The 19,096-nt window shown below is 39.0% G+C and overlaps 1 protein-coding gene across 3 annotated transcripts in view; it reads right to left on the bottom strand.

Annotated features, from left to right (window-relative positions):
• Positions 1–5,345: 5,345 nt before the first annotated feature.
• SPATA7 (spermatogenesis associated 7) overlaps positions 5,346–19,096 on the bottom strand; it is a 31,757-nt gene continuing 18,006 nt past the window's right edge. For all 3 annotated transcript variants that reach the window (XM_079308123.1, XM_079308124.1, XM_079308125.1), the window contains 7 exons: positions 13,471–14,384; positions 12,390–12,456; positions 11,863–11,933; positions 10,973–11,023; positions 9,627–9,704; positions 8,204–8,261; positions 5,346–7,853 (listed from right to left, as the gene is read on the bottom strand). In XM_079308123.1, coding sequence (XP_079164249.1) covers positions 7,368–7,853; positions 8,204–8,261; positions 9,627–9,704; positions 10,973–11,023; positions 11,863–11,933; positions 12,390–12,456; positions 13,471–14,384 — 1,725 coding nt within the window. In that variant the 3' untranslated portion in view covers positions 5,346–7,367. The remainder of the gene's footprint in view (positions 7,854–8,203; positions 8,262–9,626; positions 9,705–10,972; positions 11,024–11,862; positions 11,934–12,389; positions 12,457–13,470; positions 14,385–19,096) is intronic.

Raw genomic sequence — 19,096 nt, 5'->3', positions numbered from 1 at the left:
TAAAAATGTATAATCAAACCAGCTTTAATTCTTGTAAAACTGAAATTGGTTTGTAAAACAATGTATAAATTGTGTTTCATAGACAGAAAAGCTTGTATTACTGAATGTAATATATGTGAAATGAATATATTATAGTCTATTTTTGCCATGGAAATAAATATTTGAAGCAATTATGAGTTTTTATTGTTCCATTATTAAAGGAAAAATTTGAGAACTGACTGTTCATGTGTAGTCCTAGGCTGGGACTTTGTCTTTAAAAAGGTGATGTGATCCCTCTTCTAATGTGCTTCATGTATTGGGAATAAAACTTGTGCTGTCAGGTACTAATAGATGTCATCTTTGTGGCAGGAAAATCTTGTGCCTGCTGCATTGTCATAATTTTTCACAATGTTTTGCATTTTCTAAGGCTGTTTTTGGTACTGAACTTCCAGTTTCCCTCTAACATTTAGGTGTAGAAAGAATTAAAAACTTTTTGAAAGTTGGAGAGCCCTTTCCAAAAGCATGTGAGAGAACAGTTGATTGTATGCTTACTATCATTGGAGCTGCTGCTAACAGCTAGCATTGAAGTTATTTTCATTCTAGAATTGGCATTGAGTTAAAAAGGGAGGTGATCCAACAGCTTGCTCTGCTCACCTGGTACAGCAGGAGGCTTTATGAGGTGCAGGAATTGCACACTGGACATTATAGTTTCACACTGGACAATTGCATCTTCCTTGTCTTTGCTAAAAGTCTAGAGTGTTGTCCATCTAGCTATATCTGAAACAATCAGGCTTTTAACTAAAATTTTGTCTTCTAGGGGCATTCAGTTTGAAAGCATTAATCAGCTTCAGGTAAGACATACCATAGATACATCTATACTTGTCTGATCAGTTCCCAAGTCCTGGAGAATGTCCTGTGCCATGTTCAGTGTAGCAAAGCTCTTTTATTAGACATGGATTCAAAATAGAAGAGAAAAATGTGCTTTCCTGGGACCCGAGGCTCTTGGTAAAGCATTCAGCAGTTTTGATCACACTTATTATTTATACTGGTTTTAGACCTCTGGCAAAGGTATCTTCAAAAACCTGCATTTCCTCTAAACCCAAATGGCTTTAAACTGCAGCTGTTATTTTCCAGTCACTGTAAAATCCCCATTAGAGGCTTTTGGTAGCCAGAGTTGGCTGACAGGGACATGACTTATTTGGATTTGGCACATCTGGCCAGAAGCTTTCTTGGCAAGAGCTCCAGGACTTGATACATTAGAAACTTAGGGGAGCTGAGAAGTTTCTAGATCAATCAGAACAGCAATAGGAGTCCAAATGAGAGGTATCAGATGCAGTAGCTTTGATGCACTGCAAAAAACTTCAATCTACCCAAAATAAGGAGAATTGCTGAGTGTATGTACTCCCTGCAGTCAGAGCAAATTTGTCTTTAGTGTCATGGTGGTAGGAGGGCTGCCATGGTGAGTTTAGCATTTTCAGTGCACATATGCCATCAAACTGGAAATAAAATGCTCCATTTGAGCCTGTTTTCCAGACAAAAAGTCAGCCTTATCCTTCTGCACAGTGCTGGTGTTTAAATAATAACAAATAAGCAGAACTGAGGGTAATGGACATTCTGGAATTGCTGCACAAATACTGTAGGTTGAATTTCCTGATATTTGGGAAGGTAACTTTGGCCACAGGCTGTCCCATCCTACCACTCACCTGCCCCTCAGCTTTGTTACTGGAGTGTGCCTGAGACTGCACCATGGGTATTTTATGGCAGGGCTCTGCTCTCACCTGCCAGCTGCTTCCTCAGGTCAAGGGAGGAACAAGGAGCTGGCTGAGGAGATCTGATAGCACCATAAAGTGAATTGAACACAGACTCTAAAGATGTTCAAATAGTGAGGAGGAGCCATGGAGAAAACACACCCTCTGGAAAGGCATAGTAAAGCCTTTAAAGACAGATATTTAGGCTGAAACCCTGTATAAAGCTGAAAACTGTCAGGGTGGGATGGGAGTAGCCATTATGCAAGCTTGTGTCTGGGGAGGGGAAAACCAAGATGAAAGCTTCAGGAGCTCTTCTATCTTTCTCTTACAATCCACTGTTATCTTAGAGGGTTGTGCCCAGCTCTTGGGAAGCCTCTTAGCCAGCTTTCAAACCTGTGCTGTGTCATCTCTGGTTTCACTTGTGTCAAACACTGGGGAAAAGCAGGGCGTCAAATGCCTCAGAGCTGAATTTTTGATTGGAGAGGCTACACCTCTGAGATCCTGCAAGGAATTCTCAGGCTGACAGGAGAGCTGATGGCCTTTAACGTGTTGCTTCACTTCTTTGGCATGTGATCATGCTTATGAGTGAGAGAAATGGATACTTGGAAGAGCTGGGGTCATCTCATAGTTGTTACTCATCTGGAACGAGTCTCTGGCTGCTGTGAGATGTGAGGTATGCTGCAGCCCTCACACATACTGTAAGGGGAGTCCTACAGGCTTGCTGAATTCTTGGGATACCTGCAGAGAGCTCTGCACCTCGTGCTACAGATCAGCTGCCTGTCCTCTATGAGAATGGGACAGCACAGCTCTGTTGTGTGCCAGCCTGAGGATCTGTTTGAGTTTCTCTCTCTCAGGTTTCAGAGGCCTCCCTACTCCATTTATGTAGTCTTTCCTTGCCCTTCTCAAGATCCAATTTCATTCCCTCAGCGTGGTAGGGCTGGAAGGATTGCAGGGGAACCTGTGTGTGCTGAAGCCTGTGATCTACAAGAGCAGCAAGGGCATGGAGGCAGCAGCCTGTGTTGGTCCCTGTGGGGATGTCTGGCATTCCTACAGGCCAAAATGTGGTGCTGGATTTTTGCAGGCCAGTGTCATGGTTTCAAAGATGAATGCAAGTGAAGTTTTCTGTGTTGTCACCTGGCTGCGAGGCACAACTCCTGCCCTTTGCTGTCAGCTAGAATTAGCTTAGTGGGTCAGCTAAAAGGAACATGAGGAACCCAGGTACTCTGAAGACTTTCTCCAGAGAACATCTACACAGTAGATATTTCATCCTTGAGTTTGGATCCTTCCTTTCATCCCTCACTTGAATTAACAATTCTTGTTGCTACTCCACTGCCTGCCACCTTGGGAGTCCTCCTAGGCTTTAAGGTGGCTGAAGTGGAGAGGAGCTATGGGTGCCCTACAGTGCAGCAGATTTGTCATACCAGTGGTAAGTGCTGATTCTCCTCTTCCCTTCCCAGTGATGCTTTATCCCTGTGACGTGCTCGACTTCCGCTGGCCCATGACCTGCTACAGGTTTTGAAACTGGATCCCTTGACTGGCTGTGACCCATGCTGGGGAAATGGCTGGGGCAGATTAATTTACTACTCACCTGTTTGCATATCACTTGCTTTACTACTAGAATGCAAACTGAAGGTGGTTGTTTCTGAATGAAGCAGACTTCACTAGAGGGAAATGGAAGATTGGACTGGTTGTGTCTGGCTTGGTTGCTTTGGAGAGAAAAATTATTTTTTGTTAAAACTGCTGGTTGCTGTTCTGTTCCTTGTAATCTGTGTACATGCCAGGTGTCAGCTCTTGAGAACAGCAGGTTAAGTGACTGGGAAGTGCCAGAGAAAAAAAGATTGATGGCTTTGGAGATATCACACAGCTGCAGTGCCCTGCACTTGCTTATCAATGTATGCTCCTTGGGTGGTCAAAAATTAGTGGGACACTGCACTTTCCTGTAGCTTTCTGAAGTAGACCCCAAGTTCCAGTTTTGTGGGTTTTTTTCCCTTTGCACAAATTTTTAGATCTCAAATACAAGCGCTATGATACAAAGGCAGAAAAATGAGGGAGCTCTAAAATACATTTGAAGGCCACTGTTAACAAGTGGCACCTAAATCTCTACTCTACATCTGTGCTCTACACAATAATAGGTCTCACATTTTTTTAAAAGATGGAATCAGTAATAACTATTTCCCTTTCCCCAGTCCTTTTTTCCTGTGTTTTCTTTAACATTCATTTTCCATTGCTGTTTATACCTATCCCAGGCTGTGGCCTGGGGCTGCTGCCTCTCCCAGGTACTCAGACACAGAACAGTAGTAATGCACTAAAGGGCATTATTAGAATGGCATATTGGTTAGAAATTGTGCTGTCACCACAATGAACAGCCTGCCTTAGAGGCTACAAATGAAACTCCTGGGCTTAATTTTTCTTTATGCTGATGTTTTAGTTTTCTCACTCATAAACATTGCACAAAACATTGCTGAGGAAAAAGGTAGCCCTTTTTTCCTGTCTGATGGAGCCATTTGAACTTGAATCATGAAATGCTGTCAGTTGAGCTGCATCATTCTTACAACTACTCTTGCATAGCTATAAATTATAAAGTGTACAGAAGTGCAGAGAAACAAGATCGTGAAGTCATTCTGCAGCTAAGCCCAAATGAAAACTCTGTAGGAGCTTTAGACACTGGGTGGATCAAGGACAAAAGGATGGCTTGAAGGGTGTTGTTTTCTGGTCAGCCCTAAGACATGTAAGCACCTCTTTCTTTTGATCCCATTAATCTTTACTTTAAATGACTGAAAGCCCTACTTTGCTTAGTAAATAAACAGAATCCTACCTTTGAAAAAAAAGAGCAGTGATGACAAAACTGTAGCTTTAAAGATAAGAGGCTGTTTTGTTAGAGCAAAGTAACACTAGCAGGCTTCTATTTTTAAAAAAACCCTAGATGCTATAGTGTATGTACTCATGGCCCACAACAATCTGGGCAGAAAAAAGTCTTTATGTTGCAGATCACTGCTGCTGACTGCTGCTAAGTTGGTTACATCTGAAGGACTCAGATATGTAATGGTGTGTGAGTGCCTTGTTCTGCTCCTGCTTGTGCCAAGACCCGTGTATAACACAAAGTAAAATGTGATGAGTGAAAAAAATTCAAACCCAACCAACTAAAACTCCCAAAAAATCCCCAAACATTGCAGTGTTGATTAATCTCATCAGTGATGAGGTTCAGGCTTGCATATCAAGGTCTTTAAACAACTTATGTTTTAAGCACCACTTTGAAGTAAATGTGAATAGAAGGAAATCCAAGGCAGCCTGAATTTGCTCTTGGCTCTGCAGATAAACTGATTTTATATAAGTAACATTTATCTAGAATGTTTTTTTCCCTGCTATCTGATAGGAGTGCCTATACAATAAGATAAACCAGTTCTGTGGACTAACTGCTCCAGTTGCTGGATACTGGGTGTGTGATTCTCTGGTTTGTTACCAGACATTCCACTATGGATCCAAATGTTCACACTTAGGGTTTAGGCAGACAGGTGCTTTCTTTGTGAAAGGTCTGTTTTAATTAATTTATTTCCTCTTTTAAGTTGCATCTAGCAAGAATGAAAGTCATTGATACTGAGACAGTTCATCAACAGGAAATACGGTCAAGGAGCTGTTTTTATTTATTTTTGTGTTACATGGAAATTAGTATGTCATTACTTGTGCCTTTCTGTGAGGTTCACTACCGTGGTGTTTTCTTACAGTATTTTTTCATTTACAAAATTTGCAGGTGAAATTCTTATTAATCTTTAATCAGACTCATGTTGACAAGAAGCCAAAGTTCCCTGAGTGACATTTTTATGATGTACAAGTCACAAGAGTAAAGACAGGTAGGGGAAAAAACCCCAAAATTCCCATTATTGACCAAGAATGGAGAACTTGGAATGGAGAACCCCAAGAGTGAAGTCCTGTCTGAGGAGCAAAGAGGCTTTATACTTGGATACATCTAACCATGCTCTTTAGTTTTCCAACCAGTCCTGTGTGTCAGAATTCTTTGTAAAGTTGAAATGACAGTTTCCTAGGGCATCCCTTCTCTGGGGGTACTGCATAGAGAGGGACTTTCCTTGAGGATGGGAGGTCTGTGTTTGCTTGTGACTGAGGACAAACCCTCCCTGCACTGCACTGACTCAGCCCTGTGGCCACATCTTTTCAACAAGACAGGCTCTGATGGGGGGATGAAGAAGTCCTCACATTATCTCACCTGTTTTTCAGTGAGCCAGAGTACTCATGCTGCAGGCCAGATTTACAGGGCAGCTGAGTGGGGCAGATGAAAGGCTGGTGCCCATCTACCCAGCCACAAGTACTTGGCTAAAATAAACTCTGGTCTCCTGTCATTTAAGTGCAATTTATTATTGTGGACAAGGCACCCAGGAAAGTGCCTTTTGGTTTCTTTGGGAATTGTGTTCTGCACTGCAGTGCTGTGATTGTGCCAGACATGTTTTTCTCTGACTGGCTTCCTCTAGCTGTTTTTTGACATTTCTTTTTTGTTGAAAAGTTCATCCTTCACAAGTGAAGCAGTGGTCTGTGTCTATAGGAAGTACCTGAAGGTGTCATTCGGCCAACAGAGTCACAGACTTAGGTCGATGCTCACGAGGCACAGGGGAGGCAAGTAGTAGCAGTTATTATGTAAGAACTGGTACAACTTGGGCCTCTACTTGCAGGAAGAAGGTTAAAAACTGACCCCAGGAGATATTAGGGGACAGGCTCTATCCTGGTTCCTAAGACATCTCCTAGTTCCTCACCTACAGCAAGACAATGTAATTTGCCAGCATTTCCTCAGAACCTGTTGAACTCATTCTGCAGCAATGAGAATGTCAGGCAATAGCTGTACTCTGATTATACTATCACATTTGGGTTGATTTCATGCAATGCATGTACTGACTTCAATTTAAACTTCAACCAGAAAATACACCACCTCTTTTCCATTTGCTGTACAAGGTGCCTGATGTGTCTTCTTCCAGATAGTCCTAGTCATCAAACAGTAAGCAACTCAATCCTTTTCCAAAACCAAAGCTTGATGCAGAATGCTATGCCATGGCTATCATCGGTGCAAGAAATTAACCTTAGCAGTCTTATTCAGTTAAGAAAACAAAAAACTACAGTCATTAACCTACATAGAACTGTTAGAAGTCAGATTTTCCTCTTGTGGGCTTCTGTGAGTGGTTAACACAGTACACTACATGGTACAACTGTTTGTCCATTCTGGAAGAGGACATTGTTTGATGCTAAATTTATGTTAAGCTGTTGAATTTTTGCAGACTACAAAATCTCAGATCTTTATAGCAGGAACACTATCTATTGCACTATCAATTAATTTATTTAAAACAATAAATATTTCATAACTTATTATTACAGCTCTAAAAAATAGGAATCTCATAATATTCTCAAGTTTGCTTTGAATTATACAATTCTAGGCAAAATCTACAAAATTCTTCTGATAACTGACACTTTATCATTTAAGGTCTAGTTTACACAGAGATTAATGCCCAATTACTGGTATCCTGCTAGAGAGATCTTAGCAGTATTTAAAGAGAAGTAACAACAATTTACTATGGGTTGACAAATGGCAGCTCACCATAGAAGGAGCTCTATCCCTATTTAAGAGGTGAGTTTTGGTTGCTGTTATGAATAGTTACGTGCAATGTGAAGGGTGTGTGCTAAGCTTGCCTCAAGTTCAGCAAGTTCCTTACTGATGTCCAAATCAGAGTCACAAGAAGTCAAGGGTAAACTTGCCACGTAGGTGCGTGGAGTGTCTGTGTCTTCTTCAAATTCCACACCACAGAAATCACACTCTGTCCCAGCACCCAGAGTTTCTGTGGTCCCATCTGAAGACACCTCCCTGCTGTGTGTCTCCCTTGACCTCTCACTCCATGACAGTGATCCACATTTGTTTGGTTCCTTTAGTGGGAAGTCCATGCTGTCACAGAATTCTTTGCTTTTTGGAGCTTTGTTCAGCCCGTGACCTTTACTGGGATACCTGAGCTCTTCTGGCTTCTCAAGCTCCCGTGGGTCCATGGCTTCCAGGCCTGCATGGCATAGCTCTGTCTCGCTGCTCTGGCCACAGCAAAGGTCTGATTTCAGCACGTCCAACATCTGGCGCATTCTGCCCTAAGGGGTGAAGGAAGAAGAGTGTGACACTTCCCCAGCCCCATGGCACCTGAGCACTGCTCACACTCAGGGCTTAACTCTGACAGAAGGACAGGGAGGCTGCTTGCAATCAGGTGACTAAATTAAGCACTGAGTGCCACCAAACTGAATTGACTGTTGTCCATTCTTTGCCACTGTACTGTGGCTCCTGATCTGCTATGATCCATGAGTGAGCAAATCTCATTAATGGAGAGAGAGAGGTTCCCCCTTGAGTACTCTGGTTACCCTCAAATATACAGATACATTTGCCCTGCTCTTTGGAAACATCACGTAAATCATATGCAGAGTCTGTTATAAAGGACAGCACATACCTCATCAAGGCGGTGCTTATTTGCTTGTATATGGCTCTCAAACACTTTATTCAGAACCCTACAAATAAAAAAAAAATTCACAGGAGGAAAACCAACTTTTACCAGATATATGAAACCTAATGACTGTAGATTTTTATTTCCCTTTCTCAGCTGAATGGCACCTCTAAGACAGTTTCAATTCCACTCTGTCATAAAGAGGGCTACCTGTAATCAGGAACCCACTGGACCGTGCTCAGCAGGCAGACCTGGCTGTGGGCAGCACATGGCAATCGTGGGCTGACTTGCAGCACAACTATGCCTGTGTTTGATCTGTTGGACCTATGTGCTGGGAGAAATAACAATCCATCATGATTGTACTGGCATGCTGAAGTATCCAAAATCTCTTGGATGCACCATAGTGGCTGCTATATGCATGAATAAATAAAGAGGAATAAGATCCAGCTTCAGTAAAAAAAATCCACAGAAAAGCCCTCAGTCCTGAGAGCTCGCTTCCATTTCTTAGGCCAAATGAGAAAAAAAATTCTGTAAAGAAAGTGTTCTGTGATAACTAAAGTACACAGTCACTGGAACAGAATTCTAGAAAGTAAAGTGAATTTAACCTAGCTTACTTGCAAATTTATTTTTTTTTAAAGTGAAAGAAGGGTTCTAAGGGAAGCAAACATTACTGTGAAAGAGCCAGAAGGAGAAAGCTCTCAAATTTCTTGAGGAATAATGTTTTTACTTGGTGTATTTAGTATTCTCTTTGACAGCCTTGATATAAGAAGAAAAAAATATGAGTGCATAGAATAGGAAAAACAGCTGGGAACATTATCAACCCTGAGAAAGATCATAGTATTATGAAATGAGACTGCCTTGAATGCAGAATTTCAAAGATCTGTTAAGATTCTGTATATATATATATTCTTTGTATTTACAGAAGTTATTGCAATGTTTTTTTTGCATAAATTGAGAGTTCTTTCTTAGAATGAACCAGTATCATATTGAAAAAATAATCTGATTTACCAGCTGGTTAACTTTTATCTGAAAGAGGATGTAACCCTTGCAACCCATGCTGAAGACTGAATTCATACTGGAACAGGAATAAGTTGTGTTGTGTAAAAGGTTAGTAAATTGGTTTATTTAGCAAAACAGATATTGCAAACTAAAATGAGTTCTTAGTATTATTCCACCTAGGCCTTTAGGTCAGTTTTTAACAGAAGCTTTTATCTCATGCTACAAAGCAGCAGATCAAAGTTGATGACCCAAAGATATTTCCTAGTTCCCCTTTCTTATGCAAAGGAAAAAAGAAGAGGAAACAAAACAAAAGAAAGGGCTAATTGTGTATGTGTGCACGAAGAAATTATTACTAACCACTACTTCCCTTACTAATGGAATCTATGGTTTTCTAACACAACATTACAAAACTGAAACAACTGTAACTTACCTGTTAGAATATACCCCAATTCTAAGAATTTCATCTGTTACATCTTCAATGAAACTTAAATATGAAAGCTCCTCGTCTCTGCAGGGAGAATAGAAACCCCAATGTAAATGCTTTCTCACAGAAATGCATATGATATATTTTAATTAGATTTCATCAATTTCATAGGAAAAGCAATTAAGATTTTATAGTTCTTTTATCAGCAGTTATTTTTCATAAAAGGTAAAGCTATAATGAGAAACTAAGTCTTTCCTTCAATCTGGATAATAACAAAAAACTGCAAAATGTGAGACTGGTAGAAGGGTGGTCATGGTGCTTTTTCTTTATGCTAATTTTCTGTGGTAGTATAAATTAGCACAGAGATTCCAGGCAAGGGAATCAGTGAATCTTGGCAAGCATTTAGAACCTGCACTGAGCACAATACAGGGAGCTAACTGGAAAGCAAGTGTACAATTGCAGCTTGATCCTCTAGGTAAAGGCTTCCAAAGGAGCTTCTAGAGAATCTGACTGCAGCTGAAAACTGTTGGTCCTAAATACAAACTGAGAAGGAATTAACTGCTTATTTGGCAGCATCCACTCATTTCAGCATATCTCCTTGATGTACAAAATCTTGTCAGTGTTAGATATGACTTCCACCTCTTATCTCTAAGAGCTGTTGATGCCAATTTTTCTAAATCAGACACTCTCTGAAAGTCTGGAGCTCTGCTTGAAAGAGAACAGGAAAGAAAACACCAGAAAAAAATTTTTCAGTGCTTTTTCTCTTTCATAGCATTTTTCTAAGTCTCCCAAAGCATCCAATCAAACTCCACTGAGTAATTCTCCGGTCTTAATAAACAGAAAATAAAATATGGAATATATCTTGCATGATTTTTATTACATAAAATTAGTTATGGTGCCTAAAGATTATAATTTTGGTTTTTCTATAGTCAAGAAAGTTACCCACAGCTGGTATTTGAGACCTCGATTATAAGCCTTAAGTTAGGCAAACAAGAGCCTAAAGCATGAAGATATAAATGACTTTTCCAAGGCTCCCTGATGAAGCATTAGTAGTGTCTCTGAATATAACCCAAAACTCTTGTAATTTTCATCACATTTCAATGCAGAAATGTGGTAAGAATGCCTTTCAGTTTGTTGTTTCATTTGCCAATACTTGCTTCAGAGATTACAGACCTAAAAAGAAACAGAACCAAACTACAGGCACCATACAATATTTTGAAGTTATAACGAATTTTCTTCCTTTTTAGATTAATATAAATTTTTTTAAGTATTGTATGTTTCAACTTCATCAGTTCTGAGGAAAGCTTTCTAGTTTGATGTTGTAAATGAGCAGAAAAATGGTTTATACTTACTCATTGACAGTACTCCTTGATGAACACTTCTGAGAACACCGTGACATCCTTCTAATCAGAGAATCAGAGGGCAAGAAAAAGAACATTCTAAACCCCATTTATACTGCCTTGCATGTAATTTTCTTCTGGAGCCATGGAGTACCATTATACAATTTCCTTTTGCCAGAAAACCCACCATAACCCCCCCCCCCCTCCTAAATCCTGCTCCAGTAGCAAAATCCCCTGCTGGCACTGAAACTTGCAAGACTGTGGTTCAAGAGTATTACACCACCTCAGTTGATGCAGTGCTCACAAGACCTCGGTGCTACTTCAGATGCTATTCAATCTCTGTTGCCCATAAGAAAGCTTTCTAAACTCAGAGTTACTTTTTTTTTCCCCTCAGATAAAAATGCCTTTGTATGAAGAGGCCAGAGAGCAAATCTGTGAGTCATGCATGACACTTGGGGCAGCAATGAGGATAATCAGCTCAGAGCTCTTGGGTTCTGGCCTGATTTTCAACACTGCTCTTGCACTGCAGCAATCCCAGTATTAAGTTTTCAAAAAAAAAAGATGTGGGAAATGCTCCTGCAATGCAGCGTTTAATTATAGTATTGTATAGTCTGTCAGCTCAGATGTACAGAACTAATGACTATATTAATGTATCATCACTCAATTCTCACAGCAATACTCGTATTTCAGAGCTCTCTTTCTTAATTAGCTTCCCAGTGGAACTTATCACAAAAAAATAATGAATTTTGAAGTTGGGAAAGGCCATTGATATAAAAAACCCTAACAAAAGTCATGTGAGAATAAGACAAATAAAGAGAAATGCTAGTGAAGACTTATGTCCTAAAGATCAGCTGCAGAGAAAGGAACATTTCAAATATTCCCTCCTGCTGTAAATCAGGCACCTTTGGCAGGGGTATTCAAAACCATCTATTACTCTCTGAGGCTCATCCAAAGTATCTCTTTTATCTTCAGCCTACAACACAGAAATAAAAATCTTTATTATCAGTGCAAGTACACAGCAAATCTTACCATTAAAATTAATGTAATAAATCTCTGTGATTAAGCAGCCCTGGAAATTCCATGCATTTTCCATGAAACTCTGGGTAAACAGACAAAAGGCACACCTTCTTTTGCTGGAAAGTCAGGTACCAATTATCTATGACCTTAGCAGATATTTGACAGTGGACTTATAGAAACAATTAAAAAAAAATCTAAAGAGATCTCTTCATGTGCCTCACTATTTTTTCTTACAGTTTCCATTCAATTTTCTGAAATTCTCTCTCCTCTATGGAACTAATTAATGTCATGGCAATAGAGAGATCACCTAAATCAGCTGTTCACTGCTGTGGCAGTGATGAATTGCATTACCCCACAGTGATGGTGGTGGGTGTGGGAAGAGTACCCAGATGACTGATGGATGTGTTATTACCTTTGATTTCATCTTCTGCTCTTCACTCATAGATTTTCTCTCATACACTTGGTCTGAGGATGGAAAGCTACAAAATACAGAGAGGTATTAGGTACCCAAATAGACTACTTTTAAAATATGCAGGATGAGAATGCCAGTGCCAGTGGAAATGTCTCACTGGCCTGAACAGAATGTAGTACTGAACAGTTCAGAAAATTTCTGCCAGACAGGTGATCCAAATTAATTATTTAGCTGCATATTAGCAGGAGATAACTAAATTATTCAAAATAATTGTTCAGAATTAAGAATGGAGATCCTAAAATTAAAAGTGCACCAGGAAAACAGATGACCTGTAGCCAGGAAATCAACATTTGCAATACAGAGCCAATGCTATTGTAATCACAGTTTTAGGAAATCCATAATTTATTCTATGACAAAACTGAAGTTGGACATGCAGGCATGGAGGACACAAAAGGGAAAAGATTTCTCTTTACAAGGCAGTATCAGTAGAAGCAAAACTAAATCAGAACTGTTCAATTTGCTGAGAAGTTCAGTGCAAGAAAAGGACACTAATTTTGTTTATAATATTTTACACAGGGTATATCTGAATGTATTTAAATTCAAGTGATAAAAAAACAATGAAGAGATACATTCAAGAGTTAAAAAATTATGTTTGCATGGTATATTAATCAGCAAACTGAAAGTATGAGACTACAGGGGCAATAGTGAGGAACTACTTGCATGCTTATATTGGTTAATTCTTTACAAGATGGAACTATACATCAGAGAGCACAGGGAAGAGAAGGAGAATGATTATCACCAGCAGATGTGAGATTCCACAGTTTGAGTTTAGTGGCACCTCATATCCAATCTAAATAGATTAGACCAATTCTTCCAGAAGGAAGAAAGTAAACTGTACCAGTGAAAAAAGGAAAATCACATTCTGTTCTAGCTTTTGCTATGGCATATCTAGAATAACCTCAGAATAATTATTCTGGTTTTATACAAATGTATTAAGAGCCAAACATCTTGCTTTTATGAAGATCATGTTATGATAACATCTAAATCCCATAATTTCAAAATAAAGTTTCAATCTCTGTACCTGATCATATCAGTCTGGGTTTCAACTTCCACACCGTGCTTGCGATGGTTCTTCTTCTTCTTTCGAGGAGGAGTGTAATACCTGTACTGTGACAGGCAGGATTTAGCATCTGACAGTAAGGTGCGTGGAGTGAAAGGAAGTTTGCCCTTGGTGAAGCATTCAGAGTGCCTCTCCAGGAGATCCCCACAGCTCGCTTTGGGGTTGTTTCCTGGACACCTCTTGGAACAACTGGTCAGAAAAGTCTCGATGGAATCTCCACAGCTCACTTTGGGGTTGCTTCCCGGACACCTCGGGGAACAAGCAACCGACACCAAACTCTTAGTGGGATCTGTGCAGCTCGCTTTGGGGTTGTTTCCTGGACACCTCTGGGAACAACCAGCAGCCAAGAGACTCTCAATGGAATCCACGCAGCTTGTTCTGGGGTTGTTTCCTTGACACCTCTTGGAAAAACCAGACACAAGACTCTCGGTGGGATTCGCGCAGCTCGCTTTGGAGTTGCTTCCTGGACACCTCGGGGAACAAGCAACGGACACCAAACTCTTGCTGGGATCCCCACAGCTCACTTTGGGGTTGTTTCCTGGACACCCTGGTGAACAAGCAACAGACACCAAACTCTTGCTGGGATCCCCACAGTACCCTTTGGGGTTGCTTCCTGGATACCTTTGGGAAGAACCAGCGGTCACCAAACTCTCGGCGGAGCGACTGCGTGAAATGATGGTGCGTTTAACTGTTGGCCTCGACACACAGGTGCTTGAGTTTGAGTGGGATGCTCTGGATGCATGCCGACAACATTTCCTATGTTTTACTGGACAGGTGTGAAACCAGCAATCCTTGCCATAAGGGCATGGTACTTTTGATAGGTAGTGTGCATGCTCAGAACAGGGGAAGAAACTGTCGTCTAAGTCCATGGAAGTCTAAAAAAAATAAAACAACATTTGATTGCTTTGCAAGTTACCTGCTTTGCTTATGATGGCACTCCAAGTTATTACTGTTACCACCTTGGAGATATTCTCTATGTAAAAACTTTCAACTTTTGTGACATCAAACTGGTTTCACAGCAGCCTCAGTACTAACAGATTTTAAAACCTAGTCACTGGAAATAAGAGAGTAATAAGCAAATGGTTTGCTTCAGTAGCAAAACATTGGTACTCTGTTACAGAATAGTGATAGCTACCATCAAACCAAGAGTCAAGAAATCATTGCACCGAGGCTAATTATTTTACCTAAGTATAGTCTGTTCATACCACCTGGGCAAACTAAGGTGGACATTATCCATAATTATCCCATGCTTAAAAATTCAAGATTATTCCTAAATTGTATTATGACACTGTGACAAAGACAAATAAGATAGAAACACAACTAAATTCAAGTGATATTTTAAGGTGGAGTTTTTGGTTGGTTTGGTAATTTGTTCATTTGTTTCATTAAATGAGAAAGAACAATTAAATAGCAAATTTTATTTCAGTCATAGAGAGAGATTTTAAAAATTTGCAATATCAAAACATGAATACCCAGACAGGGTATGCACACTCACATCTGCTTTACATTGTGGCTGAAATACCTTATAAAAACAGCTGTTGTATGTTCTTTTCCTACCTAGTAGTATACAGCCACCCACTGAATATTCTGTCAATCTGAAAATTATGTATGACATTTTACATTCTCCATGGGCAAAGCACACTACATAACTGGAAGATTAAACCAGAACCCTATCAGCAAACAAAATTTGTATAAACCAATTTTGCATTCACACATGTAACTATGAAATTCAAGTTCTATCACACACAACTATATGATGCAGAAGAGATAACTCCCATTGTGTGTACTCAAACTATCTAGCACCACAACTCCCAGAGACAGTGCTTACAGTGCAACAGTGAGGGAGACAAGCTGAGGATAGTGTTATTCTGGAAAATCTCACTACTGTACCATGCAATCAGCAAGGCAAAATAACAGCTGAATTATAACCGAGAAAACCCAATTCAAAACCAAGAGCTAATTTTCTAAAATTACTATCATACTTTCCTAACACTAGGGCAGTTCATATAGGTGCACATCATCAGCAACAAAGTGCTATGAGGTTTTAAGAGAATGTATACAAGTAGAGATGTTTCCTAAGAAGAAAATTCAATTTCTAAGGCCTTTTGAAGTTTTTAACAAACTTGAAGTTTAGTTCAGATAGGCTAACACAGAAATTAACTTGTCCATGTACTTCCACCATCTGAACAAAGAACAGGAAGATAAGGAGATACCAGCATAGACCATAAGGGCTCCAGTGACAAAAGGAAGAAAAGGAAGATGATTTCTGTATGTGTTTCATTCATCTCTATTATACTTCTATCAAACAAATGAAAACTATTACACAGAAGCATTAAATGACTGAAGCTACTGAAGGATCATGTGCCCTTTGGGACGCCTGAGAAAGAGGGGATGCAGTATGGTATGACTTGTACGTATGCGGTGACGTATTTATTTATGATATACAACCATAATGTCAGCTGAGAAGATTCACGGATTCACCAAGCAGCCTATCCTGATCTCACAATTAAGCTATGTGGACACTAGTTCAAGAGACTAACACTGAAACACAGATCCAGTGCATTTCCAATGGGGCTTCACTGCCTGAGCACAATACAAATCTCGAGAAAATCTTCAAGAACACTTCACTTCTTGAAAATGATCTGCTGATTAAGATGTGGATTGAAGGCTGGATGTGTGATTTTCCCTACCAGGAATTGACAATGGACTGAATGCCAACAAAAGTCACAAAAACAACTGAAAAAGAAAGTGCCTGTGGGGATTCTGCAAGATAATCAATACTTGTCCTGAGATTTCTGAAGTCTCCTACTGGGGTGGACACAGAGAGAAAAAAAAAACCCCATGATCAAAACTGGAAATCTTTCTACATTTATTGAAAATTCATGACATTCTAACCCACAAATAGATAGTGTAAGATAGTAATATATTACTAGTAAACCAGTAAGATATAATGTAGTATATTAACCTATATAATTCCTTTCAAACATAGTATTTTAAATTAAAGCTCAATTATGGTGAATATACATTTTGCAGCATGCAGTAGATGTTATTTAGAGGAATATTAAAAATGCAGGTATTTTATAATGAAAATTAAGTCACAGATCATACTGCTGTCATACCATGTATTTCATTTACAACAATTTTCTCTCACATCATTAAGACCTATCTGAACTATTCAAGTACCCCAAAATATCCAGAGCTGCTTGTGCCTAATGCAAAGAGGATTTTTTTAGTTAGCTGAGGCCAAATAAGCTCTTCTTGATGGTGTCTCGTGAATCAACTGTATTTTACTACTACAGCATAATTAAGTGCTGAACTGATAACATGCAGTTACAATGTCAAACAAATGCCTGTGTTAGCAAGCAGAATAATGAGGCTTACCAGTGTGATTGTTTGCATATAAAGTAGTTGCAGTGGCAGCTCAGCACTATAGAAAACAGATAAGACTAGAAAGCTTCAGCATACACCTATAAAGATAAAAGCTAACTCCACACCCTGTATATATATATACACACACACAGTGTATATTATAAACAAACAATTTAATTCTTGTAAATGCCTTACTCTGACTAAATCAGTTAATTCAGCTGCAATATAAATTGGATTGTAGAAGCCTTTGTGAGCATATGAGACTGGTTCCCTGCATTTATGAAAAATACTTATTAAGAAATGATATGAAGTTATATTAACCAATTATTTACCTACACCTCATGAAAATATGTTCTGCTCCTCAGAAGCAGAGTTGAGCTGATCCACAACAAGATAAAGGCACAAGGTTGACAGGGCAGTATCCTAAATTTAAACACTCCTTATACATGAGGAAGCTCAGGGCAGTTATTGTCTTCTCAAATATTTCATAAGTAGAACAGATCAAGTAGCTCACTAGTGACTAGAGAGAATTACAACCCAAAGCTGTATTTGTGTCAGGTATGAGATGTACTCATTCAAATACTGAGAAAAGGATGTCTTTCAAAGCCCTTATCCTGAGGCAAAACTTTACTACTCCAACAGGGAGAAGTACACTCCAAGTAGACAAAGAAAAAATATCATGAACAAGGAACTATGTCACTTCAAAAGATTTTAAGGAGTGTCAGAGAATGCTGTTTGTCTGCAATTTATCTCTTCTGAACTTTCAGAAAATTGTCCTGTGTTGCAAGTAAACTGTAAGCAAGTATGCCCACTTTCTGCTCTAGTTGGTTATCTATAAAATCATCAAATAAAAAAACATGCCTACAAATAGCACACTTATTAAAATAGGTTTAGTTCTATTCTTCAAATAAAATTTTTAAAAAATCCATTATAGTATCTGAGCTTTAGCTATTAGAACTATCAAGAACGAACGTAATTTGGAGATAAAATCTTGACTTATATCTTGCTTATCAATATAGGTTTCTATTCTGTTGATTCAAACAAGTATAAACAGTTTTTAAAGATACAAATCTACTCAATGATACATTTCAGCAACTTCTTAAAAAACTTTCATAAAGTATGTTTTTATGCTTCAATTTTATTAGTCACAAAACTGGGGGAAACTGAACAGTACTTTGCAACAAGCATGTAGAGACCTCTGAATTTTCATGGACTCTGTGGAAAAGAAAATTCAGTAAAAAAGAGATCAAAGCTGTCATCTGATGGGCAAAAGCAGTAACACTGAGAAAGAATCCAGATTTCTCTGTAAGTTACTTTTACTTTCTACAAGAAGTTTAGTTTCCCAGCTCAAAAGCCACTGAAGTATCAGACGCCTTATAAAAACCAAACTCTGAAAAGAAAGGTTGCTAAATACTTTTTCCACTTTTCCACATAAAAGGTCCAAGGCAGCTCTCACTGGGGTCACTGAAATTACAGTGAGATTAAATTAATCTTGAAATTGACTTGTTCTTGTATGAAAAGGTTCTCCTAATAGAAGAGTTCATCTACCATCATAAAATGATATTGAAGAGATGCTTTATGAACTGCACTGTCAGGATACAGAAGCTGCAAATTTGCAATAAATGAGTATGATTCTTTTAATTTGAGAAAACCATTTAAATATTGCTGTAAGTCAGCTGAGCACCTGTTCTCTGCTCTCTGGACAGAGCAAAGGTCTACTGTAGGAAGTGGCAACGGCCTTTGGAGAAAATTCATACAAATATGTGAACAAATTGGATCTTCTATGAATATATTCAGTTTGTATCCTGGTATCACTATTTTTCAAAACTGTGCTCCTGGTACACTCTTTCATTTTGTGCACGTGTGTGTGTGGGTATCATTTCTGTAATGTGGTAGGTTCCTACTTTTATCAAATACTGTGATGTTATTAATAAAGGGTATTACTGAGTGTGCATTAATTCAAACAACCATCACAAGAGGTAATTTTCACTATGAAGCCTGAAAGGAAATCTTAACATTCCTAATGAAAACAACTTTCTTTGATGCTTAGAAGGTTCTTCTGCTTTGTTTCATCACTGACATCTCCCATTATGACAGAACTAATTTAAGCACAATACATGTTCAGACTGCAGGCATCATAAGAGTATAATAAATCTTTACATATAAAGCATTTGAGTAGGCATTTCACACAGCCACACATGTGCTGCACACAAAATTA

The sequence above is a fragment of the Erithacus rubecula genome, assembly GCF_903797595.1.
Source record: "Erithacus rubecula genome assembly, chromosome: 6".
Classification (NCBI taxonomy): domain Eukaryota; kingdom Metazoa; phylum Chordata; class Aves; order Passeriformes; family Muscicapidae; genus Erithacus; species Erithacus rubecula.
Note: the sequence above shows the minus strand (reverse complement) of the source record. Positions and strands in the feature narration are given on the sequence as shown.